Source organism: Hordeum vulgare, chromosome 5H, assembly GCF_904849725.1.
Source record: "Hordeum vulgare subsp. vulgare chromosome 5H, MorexV3_pseudomolecules_assembly, whole genome shotgun sequence".
NCBI classification, from domain to species: Eukaryota; Viridiplantae; Streptophyta; class Magnoliopsida; order Poales; family Poaceae; genus Hordeum; species Hordeum vulgare.
The window spans coordinates 284,735,704-284,749,040 of NC_058522.1; the positions used below are offsets into that span (position 1 = coordinate 284,735,704).

The 13,337-nt window shown below is 47.3% G+C and overlaps 1 protein-coding gene across 1 annotated transcript; it reads left to right on the forward strand.

The window, feature by feature from the left end:
- Positions 1-2,442: 2,442 nt before the first annotated feature.
- Positions 2,443-4,086, forward strand: LOC123395318. The gene has a single exon (XM_045090303.1). The coding sequence runs from the start codon at positions 2,752-2,754 to the stop codon at positions 3,718-3,720; it is 969 nt and encodes a 322-aa protein (XP_044946238.1). The 5' UTR covers positions 2,443-2,751; the 3' UTR covers positions 3,721-4,086.
- Positions 4,087-13,337: the final 9,251 nt, after the last annotated feature.

A 13,337-nucleotide genomic window follows, 5' to 3' on the forward strand; every position in this document is an offset into this window, starting at 1 on the left:
GACGTTCCACTACATCAACCGCGTTTCTTAAATGCTTCCTGCTGTGCGATCTACAAGGGTACGTAGATCCAAATCCCCTCTTGTAGATGGACATCACCATGATAGGTCTTCGTGCGCGTAGATTTTTTTTTGTTTCCCATGCGACGTTGTCCAACAATATCTATATAAACCAGAGGGCTTTAGTTCATACGACAAGTTAAGATCATCATTCCTAGGGTTTAGACCACAACATTCGATCTCGAGGTAGATCAACTCTATACTAGTTACTCCACCATCAATATAAACAAGATTAGGACGTAGGGTTTTACCTCTGTCGGGAGGGCCCGGACGAACGTGGGTAACTACCATTTCATTTGTCCCCTGTTACCCATCGATCCAAGATCCACAGTTTGAAGACCCTACTCGAGATCTGTCGTTTAACACTGACACATGCGAGGACCTCAGGTCTAGGATATGGCATATACATTGTAGTTGAGACTAACACATTACAATATCTAGGTGTGGCTCAAAATGGGCATGTCCGACTCGGCAAGCTCAATCCCCGAGTCTGTATTATTAGTTTAGCATATCTATGCACGTGACTTGTGAAACATAGTCATCAATTGAATCGTATACTAATATAGGCCATGTGTCCGTATAACCTTAACAACCAGAAACTATTAGAACAATCATCATATAATATATAATCTCATAAATAAGTGACATAGTTATTGGTACATATCAGTGGTGATGTTCAAGGACAATACACAATAATCATGAATACAAAGAAAATATAATTATCACATGATTGCCTCTAGAGCATATCTCCAACATGTATATTATCGTGCGGATAACGAATTTAGTTTGCAAGCACGGCAAATCCGCCAACTAATGGCCAATACAAACGAGCAGTTTTAACATGCTCCCGCTTACCCCTTTGTCATATGAATATATCTGAGCCGTTGATCTCATTAACTAGTGGTCTAATTAATTCTTACCATTTCATCCCACATGTAAAAATAAGGGGTAAGAAAAAGCATGTTGAAATTTACAAATACAAATTGCAGTGAAAACGTTCACAATTATCATTCCAAGCGACGTTTGTCGGTTAATCATGTTCTTATTTCTTTAAAAAAGGGATGAAATGAGAGCCTCCTTTAGCGATCATGCTCACTTGTTCTTTGATGATCAAAGTGTGTGATCCCTACTCTGAAAAGGCGTCAATCGAATCAGATAGTGTGTTTTCCTTAAGAGCATGATTAATAGCATAGCCAACCATTGGCTATATGATATTGTCATGTCATATATAGTCGTTATAGTCACACATACAATAAGGTTAGTTATAATGTTGGTTATAATAATATGACTTTTTTCCTTCTCTATCTTTTTCTTCGTATTTATTGCATTCAGTTAGGAGTACGCATATACCTAGGTTCTTGCATCAAAATACATGCTTCTTACTTTTTCATATCTCTTTCCTCCACATAGACAAAAATGCCATGTAAATAGGTTATAAGTCCACTATTATACTTACTTTAATAAGGATCCAATCCTCTTCAACTAGCCATTTAAAAAGAGAGAAATCAATATTTAGCAGACCATCTCTCCTCTTTTTTATTAATCATGCTTGTATGGCTTTTATGTCCCGTTTTTCTCATTAATTGGAAACTCGTTTTTTCTTAATGACATTGCTGGGCTCATATATCCTTTAGAAAATATATATTTCGAATTCCTCAACCCTAAGTTGTATTGGCTCATGTGCTCACATGAGTAAAACAAACTATGTTCACAAGAACTAAATGTATGTGCGTGTATGTGAGGATCTAAGTCTGTACTGTATTAAAAAAAACTATCAATCGTGTTTCAAATCATATGATTATTTTTTTGCTAAGAAAATTATGTGACTATCTATACCTACTAATAAAGAAAATAGATATTCTTAGTCTGTCATGCTATTTTATAGAAAACCCCCTGATGTTTTTAACATTAAACCCGTAGTATATATTAAATGTTTTTTAAAATACTCATATCTTTTATACCGTAACTCCAAATTTAACATATTATATATGGAATTTGATTAAAAAAATATAGAGAATTTAAATATGATGTTATTTTACTATTAAACATTTAATCAAAATACTATCTAGGATGCAATCTTAATAAATAAGTCATTTTTCATAAATTAAAAGCGTGTGATATTTCTTTTTTCTGTTGCAACGCACTAGCCCTTTTGCTAGTTATGGTTTAAAGAAATCAAACTGCCTATGCTCACGTGTATGGGGTACTTTTATTCATATATACTGGACGGAATTTCAAAATGTTTGAAACAAACCTTGTCCTTTTTCAATTTTCACCCGATACCCATTCAAAAGATTTTGTTTTTTTTTATGTGGAACAAAGTTTCACACATTTTTTGTACAAATCTCTAAATATAGAGACGGCTGGTGTGCTCCATTTCCTGATCAGACGGCTAGATCCGCGGGCGGGCGAGCAGACTTAAAGCGGAAGGTTCCTCCTCCTGCTGGCTGCTGCTGCTCCTCGCCACCCCCGCTCCGGCAGTTACCGGTTCGCTGCTGGCTGTGCGCGCGTGCCACCCTCGCCGCCGGGTTGCCATTATGAGTTGAGTTGGAGCCCGATCTCCCCGTCCCCGTTAGCCCCACCTCCCACCACCACCTTCTCACTCATAACTCCCTTCCCTCCCCTCCGCCTCCTCCCTCGCTCCTGGCGCGGCACCCCGCACCGCAGATCTCCTTCCCCGAGGAGGAGGAGGAGATGGTGAGCGCGTCCAGCCTGCTGCTGCCGTCCTCCATGCGCGACTTCGCCTCTTGCATCGGCGACGGCGCCGTCCGCGTCGCCTGCGCCAGCCCCTCCTCCACCCTCACCTCCGCCGGCGGCTCCGGCTCCGGCTCCGGCTCCGGCTCCGGCGCCGCCTCCACCCTCGCCGTCACGGCGTCCTACCGCGTCACGCCCCTCAACTCGGCCGCCCCTTCTCCGCCGCTTCTGTTTCGCCTGACCTGGGCGCACTCCCCGGTGGGCCCCACACTGTCGTTTTCTCCGTCCGCCGCCGCGCCTTCCGTTCTCCTTCGCAGGCGCAGGGGCACCCGCTCCTTCACTCTGGCGGACGCCGGCGGCGATGCGGATGCGGATGCGGAGCCCTCCCTGCTCGCCCTTTTCTGGGACCTCACGGCGGCGCGGTACGACCCCGGGGCGTCGCCGGAGCCGCTCCATGGCTACTTCGTCGTCGCCGTGGCCGGCGCGGAGGTTGTGCTCGCGGTGGGCGACCTGGCCGCGGAATTCGTCAAGACCAAGTTCGAGGGCCAGATCTCCAAGGCGCGGTGCCTGCCGGTCTCGCGCAGGGAGCGCGTCGTGGTCGCCGACCCGGCGGCAATGCACACCGCGAGCGTGCGCTTCGCGGAAGGCGGGCCGGAGCACGAGGTCAGCGTGGGTTGCGCCACGAGCTCCGGGGGAGGGGAGGAGCTGTGGGTCAGCGTCGACGGGAAGCGAGCGGTGCAGGCGCAGCGGCTGCGGTGGAACTTCAGGGGCAATCAGACGGTGTTCGTCGACGGCGCGCCGGTGGACGTCATGTGGGACCTTCACGGGTGGTGGTTCCGGGACCCGCCGGGGTGCGCGGTGGTGATGCTCCGGGCAAGGAGCGCGCTGGAGAGCCGACTGTGGCTGGAGGAGGAGGGCGCGGCGCCGGGGTTCTCACTCGTCCTGCAGGCATTCAAGGCCCCGCCTTGATCTACATGAGGTTTCCGCTTGCTCCTCACTCTGGCTATGGCTGCTCTACCTCTACCTGCCCATTTGGGAAAAGGTAGCTGATTGAATTTAGCAAAACCGAGAAGAATGCGGTGTTTGTTTGGTGTTAATTTACAGCTCTAGACATACTTATAATATAGCTTGTTTTTGGAGGGACAATAAGCTTGGGATGAAACATAGTTCATGGATCATTTTAGGTGGTATACTCAGAGAGAGATTTACTGCAAGTGTGCAGTACAGGATCACCCCCTTTGTTTGTTTTCCCTCTTTTTATCCCAACCATTTTTAATGGTGGTGTGCTCGTACAGTTGACAAATAATTATACAAGATTTCAGAATCTTTGATTCTGCTCTTCTGTGTGATCAAGGTGGCGTAGAAACGGGTACCAGTATATTTCTGCTCGTAGCTCAATATTCATCATTGGTTGCCCAGTAGTGATTCTGGCCCTGTTTTACCGGTGATTTGCGTCTATTTGCATAAATTCTGCAATTTAGCTCCCAGGTTCCCACAATCTGAGATCCATCTAGAACCCAAGCATGCAAATTTGAACCCATATATACACACACACACTATTCATCATTCAAGGTACAGAATAAGTTATTTTTCATCCAAGGTATTCTTATGATTTTCTTTATAAATAAATTACATTTGAAATATAAATAGTTACATTTATATTGATCCATTATGTAAAATTTGGCATAAGAAAAAATAAATACAGTCTTTTTCTGTATATAAGACCATAAATTTTACGTAAGACCAGAAAAATTACATTTTATGTATATTTTATACTTTGTTTTTACGTTCGTAATTTTACGTAACAATTTTTTTACGAAGATTATATATTTTCTTACATTCTGTTTTTCCTTATTAAATAAAATAAAATTTAGGAAACATAAAATTACGATGCATTGATGTTAAAATAAAATGGGGTGAAGAATAACTATTCATTTGTCCGTTACTGGAACCACACACCTCATTTACAAATCCTTAGCGCAACTCCAATGCGTCGATCCATTTCATCCGCGCGTGCGTCCATGATGGTCGGGACGGACAAAAAAGTCGACCCGGTCGTGGTGGACAGAAAAGTCGACCCAACGCGCCGACCCAAACAGACGCGTGTCCGCTTTTCGTCCGCCCGTCGACCTATTTTTGAGCCTGATTTGCGTCGGCGCGGACACGAGACGAACGCGTGTGGCGCCCGCCTACTCCTCGCCTGGCCCGCTAGTCGGTGGCACATTGGCCATCCTCTCTCATCCCATACCGACAACAAACCCTGAAACACCTACGCCGCGTCATCGCCGCCGCCCATTTGCCAATGCCGACACACCTCCCTCCAACGTTGCCACCTTGCCGCCACCATTGTCTCGCCGACGGGACTTCTCCAGGCCAGTCACCTGGTCCAAGGGAGGCACGCGTCTCTTCGTCGGCCAGCTCCTTCGACGACGCCCGCAAACTGTTTGACAGTTTGCCAAGGTACAAAATGGACTCAGCCGACGAGTTCTTTTTCCACAATTTCCTTTGCGATTCCGACGATTCCTCGTCCGATGATGACGAGGAAATCTTGGTTGCCGTGTTGGTCCATCACCACCTTAATAGCCAGCGATCGTTGTTCCGTGGCATTATCCTGGGACACCTTCCGGCGTTGAATTGTAACCGAGAGAGCGGTCATTTCCTTCTTTGGAAGGACTACTTTGACATAACCAACCCGTTGTTCAAACATCAAGAATTTCGGCGGCGTTTCCGTATGGCTAGGCATGTTTTCAACCGTATTAGAGAGGGGGTGGTTAGATACGACAACTATTTCGGGCGCAAAGAGAATGCCCTTGGAAAGGTTGGCTTCTCATCTTATCAGAAATGCACTTCAGCCATTCAGATGCTTGCATACGAAGTGATCGGTGATCTCATTGATGAGTACGTCTGTATGAGCGAGTCTACATACCTAGAATCCATGTACATGTTCTGTAGGGCTGTGATTGTTGTGTTTGGGCCAGAGTACTTGAAAGAACCGACTCCTCAAGATACAACCCACTTGTTGGTGATGAATGCCAGCAGGTGGTTCCCAGAAATGATTGGCAGCATAGACTACATGCACTGAGAGTGGAAGAAGAACTACCCTACTGCTTGACAAGGGAAGTATCATGGCCATGTCAGGGCTTGCACTGTCATACTTAAGGTCGTGGCCTCACAAGATCTCTGGATCTGATACTCTTTCTTTGCCATGACCGGATCACATAATGATATCAACGTGCTTTAACGCTAGCCGGTGTTTACAAGGCTTGCGGAAGGCAACATCCCACCGGTGAATGTTACCATCAATGACCACAACTACGACAAATGATACTACCTAGGTGAAAGTATCTATCCTTAGTGGACCACTATTGCAAAGACAATCCCCGACCCTGTCGGAGAGAACAGGAAAATATTTGCCCAATAGCAAGAGAGTGCTACGAAGGACGTTGAGCGTGCCTTTTGTGTTTTGCACTTGCGATGGGGCATTGTTCAGTACGTTGCTAGGACTTGGAGCACCAAGAAGTTGTGGGAGGTGATGACAGCTTGTATAATTATGCACAATATGTTCGTAGAAGATAAGCGTTTGATGACGAGATGATGTATATACTTCTCGCACCCCGTTGGTTACCCCAAGTGGAAGGTTGAGATGTAGTCAGCAGCAAGTTTTCCCTTACACGGAGACTGTAAGGTTTATCGAACCAAGAGGACTCCTAGGAGCAACAAGTAGGTGTCTCCTGTCCTCGTCAGCAGAAGACGTGGACCTGCACACACAACAAATAACTTTGCCCCCAACGAGTACAGAGAGGTTGTCAATCTCTCCGGCCTTGTCGTTTGCAAAGGATCAAAACACAAGCGGGAAAGTAATAGTGATTGCAACGGAAAAGTAAATGAAAACGGTAAATGATGGAGGTGTAAACAATGATGGTGATATGGACCGGAGTCACATGATGTTCACTAGTGATGTCTCTCTCCCAAAAGACGATAAACAACTATGCTTGGGTAAACAAATCACACTTGGACAATTGACAGAATGATGAACGCACCGCAATGCTAATTATGCTACTTGATAGTTAGAGGTTCAATAGTAATGGATAGTATGCCAAGACAAGTAGACCGTTTATTCATCAGCATCTACTTAGTAATCATCCACCTTGAGATATCTATCAAGAACATCTCACCGGTATTAAGTTGCGAGCCCCACCCAAAGTATAAACTCAAAGCAACGGACAATTGCATTAACGAACTATGCGTAAGGCAAACAATCCTTGCAACCGTGGTCACAAGCACCGTTGTGTTCTCCCTAGTGGCAACAACACATCCCCTAGTCTCATGTTTCTGTCACTCAAGCTAGACATGAAGGGGCATGAACCCACAATCATGCATAACGCTCCCTCTTGGAGTTGCAATCTACTACTCGGCCAAAGCAATAAATAGCAACGGAGAACATGATGAATCACTAAGGAACATAATATAAAAAGATAATCAAATATATAACTCATAACAATCTAAACATAATCTCATAATCCATCTGATCCCAACAAACCGAGCATAGCAATAGCAAGAGAATTACATAGCTACCTTGATCATGTAGGGTAGCTCACAAGGACTAACCATTGAAGCACAAGATTGGAGAGAAGACATCACATAGCTACTAGTCATGGACTCATGGTCCAAGGAGGACTACTCACGACACGTCCGGGAAGCGTCCATGATGGTGGAGAAGCTCTCGGAGGTCAATCCTCCCTCTGGCAGGGTGCCAGGAAGGGGTCTCCTGACGCTCCCGATCTCGGAAGTGCTGCGACGCCGGAACGATGGAGGAATTTGCGATTCTGGATCTGATGGAAGGTTTTCTCGTGGAGGAGTAAATATAGGCCAAAGGAGGGCACCAGAGGAGGTGGGACCCACCCAGGCGGCCTCCTGGCGTGGCTAGTGGTAGGCCGCGTCAGGGGGTCGCTTGGACGGCCCCTGCCCCCTCTGGCCCATCGTCGGTGATATGGAAGCTTCCGTTACGCTAATTTTTTATATATTTTTCCTGAAATTTTTCGGCTTCCGGAAAATTTGGTAAAATCCCCTGCAAAATAGATATCTGCAGACAGAAAGTGGCACTGGGTGCACTGAGTTAGTAGGTTAGTCCAAATATGTGTAAAATGATATAAAAGTGTAGCAAAACATATAATATTGTCACCCAAAAGATCATGGAGCAAGCAGAAATTATAGATACGTTTGAGACGTATCAACAACCCCAAGCTTAATTTCTGCTCGTCCTCGAGTAGATAAATGATAACACAATAATTTTTGTGGTGACATGCTAACACACATATAAGAACTTCAAAGTAAAGCAAGTGAGATATGCAATTCAAGTCAAGACAATAACATGCAAGAGTTTATATCTAGCATTGAGTTTAGCAAAGTAAGAACATAAAGGTGCAAGAGCTCTCGCTGTCCGTGACTCGAATGTCTCCAAATGGTGTTTGCGTGCAAGAAGTGGGAGATGGGTTGAGATCATAAAATATTTTTTAATTGAGAACTCAATCTACTAAACCTCACACTTGGTTTCCTTTGGAATCTTATTTTGACTCATCCCCAGACCACTTGTCAGGCACAAGTCAAAATGATTCTCTCTCTTTCGACTTTGAGCACTCATGCAATGGATGAGCGTAAGCAAGATATGTTGGCACTTAGGATAGCAAATAGAATAATGATGGGGAAGGAAGACAAAAAGGTGTGAAAGGCTCACATCAATGAGGACAACCATAGGTGAGGGAAAGCCAAATGATAGATATGATGTGAGGAGTAGGGATTGCCATGTAACGGATGGACATATGAGCTAAGGTAAGCTCTCTAATGGAACTAGTGGGGGTGCATCCAACTTGTTTGCTCATGAAGACCTAGAGCTCATTTGAGGAGGCTCATCATTGGAATATGCAAACCAAGTTCTATAGTGTAAGGGTCCCCACATAGTTATGCACGAATGATAATATATATGTAGTACAAATATAGCAATGGAGTACGAGTGTGGATCTTTCAAAAGGAATAGTAGTGTTGCCCCCTTCTCTTTTTTTGTGTGTGGCCTCTTTGGCTCTTTCTATTTATCTCTCATTTGTCTTCTTTGGGATCTTTTGTTTTGTCCTCCTTGGGATCTTTTCCTCACTTAAGGGCAACACTCTATGTTTTACATGAATAAAAAGAAGATCATCACACTTTATAAGAAGTACTCAACATAATGACAAGTGAAAACTATCATGATGTATGCAAATGTATGCCTCTGCCAGTGTAGTAGGATATGCAATGATACTAGCGCGTCATGTAGCAATAATTGGGGCAAGGCCCAACTATCATGCGGCTCCTCGATCAAGCAAAAGCATGTATGACATGAAGATCAAGTCATGAGATGGTGGATGTTGCATGGCAATGTATCTCGAAAAGGCTATGGAAATGCCTTAATAGGTAGGTATGGTGGCTGTTTTGAGGAAAGATATGATGAGGCTTATGTATGCAGAGCGTATCATGTCATGGGTTTGGATGCACCGGTGGAGTTTGCACCAACTCTCAATGTGAGAAAGGGCAATGCACGGTACCGAAGAGGCTAGCAAAATATGAATGGTGGAAGTGCCAACAATCGAATACTCACATTAGTCCGAAGAACTCATACACTTATTATCGGTAACTCTCTATCTAGTTAGGAAATTCACAAAGAGACAAGTACCTCGAGGAGAAGTGTTTGGGGGTTTGGTTATCCTTGCGCATCCTCGACTCATGGTAACGTGAGGGTACTCTATATATTCCAACCCCTCCAGAGGTTAGCGATCAATTTAGTAGCTAGAGTTCTCAACTAATTTTTAGTTTTTGAAAACACACGAATTACCCAAAATACGACACCTATCACTAATAGGCTCAAGCTCTTGGCACCAATAGTCCAAACATTACTCAAATCAATACCTCAAAACTATCGCAAGTTATTACTATACTTAAATAGCAATCTCATTTACCTACTCATGCAAGACACACAACTCAGTGCGCCGAGCCAACTCTCTAAACAAGATAAGCATGATAACTCAAGAGAGTTCCAAAAGCAACCTAAATAAAATCTCTTAAAAAGATAAGCATGAAAACTAAGAGCTAAGCATGACAGTAGCTAAGTAAAGATAGGGAACACACAAAAAGGATAAGCATGAAAACCTATGTTGTGTTCTAGAGTGGCATGGAGCGTGTTTCTCTTCCAAACAAGGTGGGATGGGTTCCGACTTGTTATGAACAGCAAGCAAAACCAAAACAAACTAAAAAGTAAAGAGCGGGACGCTCCAAGCATAGCACATAACATATGAAGTGATAAAAATATAGCATGGAGATGAACGAACTGATGATTGTTGATAGAGAAGGGGATGCACAGGGGCATCCCCAAGCTTAGACGCTTGAGTCTCTTGAATATTTCTTCGGGTGCATGGGGGCATGCCCAAGCTTGAGCGCTTGACACTCCTGTATCTTCTTTCGTCATCTCGCATCGCATACTTGAAAACTCCCTTCATACGAAACTCATCATAAGCTGATTAGAGTGGTTAGTGTCCTTAATAAAATAATTCATTACCTGCTGGAAATAAATATTTTCATGAAAATCTACTGTTTCTCATGATTGACAAAAGGTTTTTGCAAATAAAAAGTAAGCTTAGGATTTGCAAAATGATGAAAACGCAAAACATGGCAGATTCTGTGAAAAACAGAACAACAGGTAGTAAATAATTTATTCGGGGCACTTCTGCAACTCAAATCAGAAACCTCAGAATATATGCCAGAAAGACAATCATATGGAGCACGCTGTCAAAAAAATTCAGATCAAAAAGATGATCTGGTGATCTTTGGCGAATTTTTCCGTCAAGCAGAGAAAATCTGTTTCTAGACAACATGTCACAATTTTTGAACTTTCTTGCAATCAGAGGCTATAACTTGGTACAAAGCTTAAAAATAAAGATACAATGATGTTGCTACAGTAGTAACAAGCATCAAGACCACTAAAACTGAAAGTAAAAATAAATTGGGTTGCCTCCCAACAAGCGCTTTCTTTTATGCCTTTGAGCTGGGCATAATGCGAGAAGATCAAGTGTTATCCACTCCAAAAGAATAACTTGCCCGAGTAACAGACTCATAAGGTAACTTAATCTTCTTCCTAGGGAAGTGTTCCATTCCCTTTTTAAGGGGGGATCGGAGTTTAATGATTCCCTCTTTCATGTCAATGATATCACCAAAAGTGCGGAGAAAAGGACGTCCCAAAATAATTGGACATGAAGGATCACATTCAATGTCCATAATAAGAAAATTAACGGGCACATAATTATCATTGACAATAATAAGCACATCATCAATTCTCCCTAAAGGTTTCTTTATGGCAGAATCAACAAGACGAACACCAAAAGAACATGGATCATAAGGTTTCCAATCAAGCATATCATACATTCTTTTGGGCATAACGGAAGCACTAGCTCCAACATCTGTTATGACCGGTACAACGTACCAACGGAGGAGGCCCAATGGGCAGGGTTAATTACGGGCTTAGCCCAAGTTATATTACCTATCTTAGAAGTCCAAGTTATATTAGAGTCCAAGTTATATTAGAGTCCAAGTTATCTAGGGTTTAGTGGAGGCTGTCCTCCTTTATAAACACATGTACCCCTTCGATATTAATCAGACAATAAACAGTATATTCTGTTGTCGTCTCCCTCAGGAGACGAGAGCCCCAAACCCTAGCCGCCTCTCTCTCTCTCTCTCTCTCGCCGCGACGGCGCCCAACCGCCGGCGCCGGCGTTCCCAACCTCGCAGCCCGCACTTCCACCCCAACAATCTACGTCCGAGACCTGGTAGAACACTAGCCTCTACCAATTTGGTATCAAGTAGCTTGGGTCCGATGAGTTTGTCGGACCTTCCCACCACCACCGCCGCCGCCACCACCGCCTTCCCCGCCACCTCACAGCAGCCGCCGCCGCCGCACCACTCAACGCCGCCGGCCACCTCAGGTCCGGCCGCCTCCGGTCCCGCGGCCCTGGCGGCCGAACCCGCCCCGTCCTCTCCCTGGCGGAGATGTCCTCGGCGATCCGCGACCTCAACCTGGCGGTCTCGGACCTCCGGACTCTCCTCCAGGCTCCGTACACAACCCCGCCACCACCGCCCCCGCCGGCGGCGCCCTTCGCGCCACTGCCCCCGGCGACTGTCGTGCCCCAGGGCCTGCCGATCACCCAGGTCCGGTGGCCGCCGTCGCCGTCCCCGCTACCGACGTGGATGGACACGCCGAGCTACACGACGGCGCCACTACAGCCGACGGTGTTGCAGCCACCCGCCCCCACCTTCGGGGGGTTCGGCGGGTACACTGATCCGTACGCCGGGAGCTCCGTGGTGCCGCAACACTCCCCTTCCGCCGCGCTGGGCCGTCACGAGGGCACCTACGCGGCCTCGCCACACGTGCAGCAGCTTCCCCGCTTCACCAAGCTGGAGTTCGCCACCTACGACGGCACCGTCGACCCCCTGAACTAGCTCAATCAGTGCGACCAGTTTTTCAGGGGGCAGCGGACCATGGCGTCCGACCGCACTTGGATCGCCTCCTACCACCTCCGTGGCGCCGCCCAGACTTGGTACTACGCCCTCGAGCAGGACGAGGGCGGGATGCCCTCATGGGAGCGCTTTCGCGACCTGTGTCTCCTCCGGTTCGCCCCCCCATACGTGGGAGCCGCTTGGCCGAGCTCGGTCGCCTTCCCTTCACCACCTCGGTGCAGGACTTCGCCGACCGCTTCCAGACGTTGTCCTGCCATGCGCCTGATGTCACGGCTCGCCAACGCGCCGAGCTCTTCGTCGGTGGCCTTCCCGACCACATCCGCATCGACGTCGAGATGCGCGACCCCCAGGACCTGCAGACGGCCATGTATTACGCACGTGCGTACGAGCAGCGCGCCAACGCCCTGCAGCAGGCGTTCCCGGGCCACGGCACGCGTTCCCCGACCCGTCCCGCCCCGGCGGCCGCCACCCCGACATGCCCCGCCCTGCCGGCCGCTACAGCGGCTGCCCCCGCGCCGACACGCACCTTCCGACGCTTGACGTCGGCCGAGCAGCTCGAGCGGCGCCGCAAGGGCCTGTGCTTCAACTACGACGAGCCGTATGCGCCGGGTCATACGTGCGCCCGCCTGTTCTACTTGGAGACCGTCGACAACGCGGAGGTGGAGGCCCTCACCGCGGAGCTAGACGCCACCACACTCTCCGAGGCCGGCGTCACGACCTACGGGCTGGTCGACGCGACCGCCTTCGTCGTCTCCCTTCATGCCATGGCTGGCATCAAGATGACAAAGACGATGCTGCTTCCGGTGACGATCAACGGGGAGCGTCTAACCACGCTCGTGGACACGGGTTCGACGCACAACTTCCTGTCTGGGGATGCCATGCGCCGCCTCGCACTCCAACCGGCGGGCTCGGAGAAGTTCAGCGTCACCGTCGCCAACGGGGACCGCCTTGCTTGCCAGGGGGTGGCGCGGCAGGTTCCCGTCCTCATCGGCGACGAGCCGTTCTCCATCGACTGCGTCGGCATCGACCTTGGCTGCTACGACTTCATCCTC

Excerpts from the sequence above, each read along its gene's own strand:
- LOC123395318 (XM_045090303.1), top strand. The coding sequence starts at position 2,752 with ATGGTGAGCGCGTCCAGCCTGCTGCTGCCGTCCTCCATGCGCGACTTC.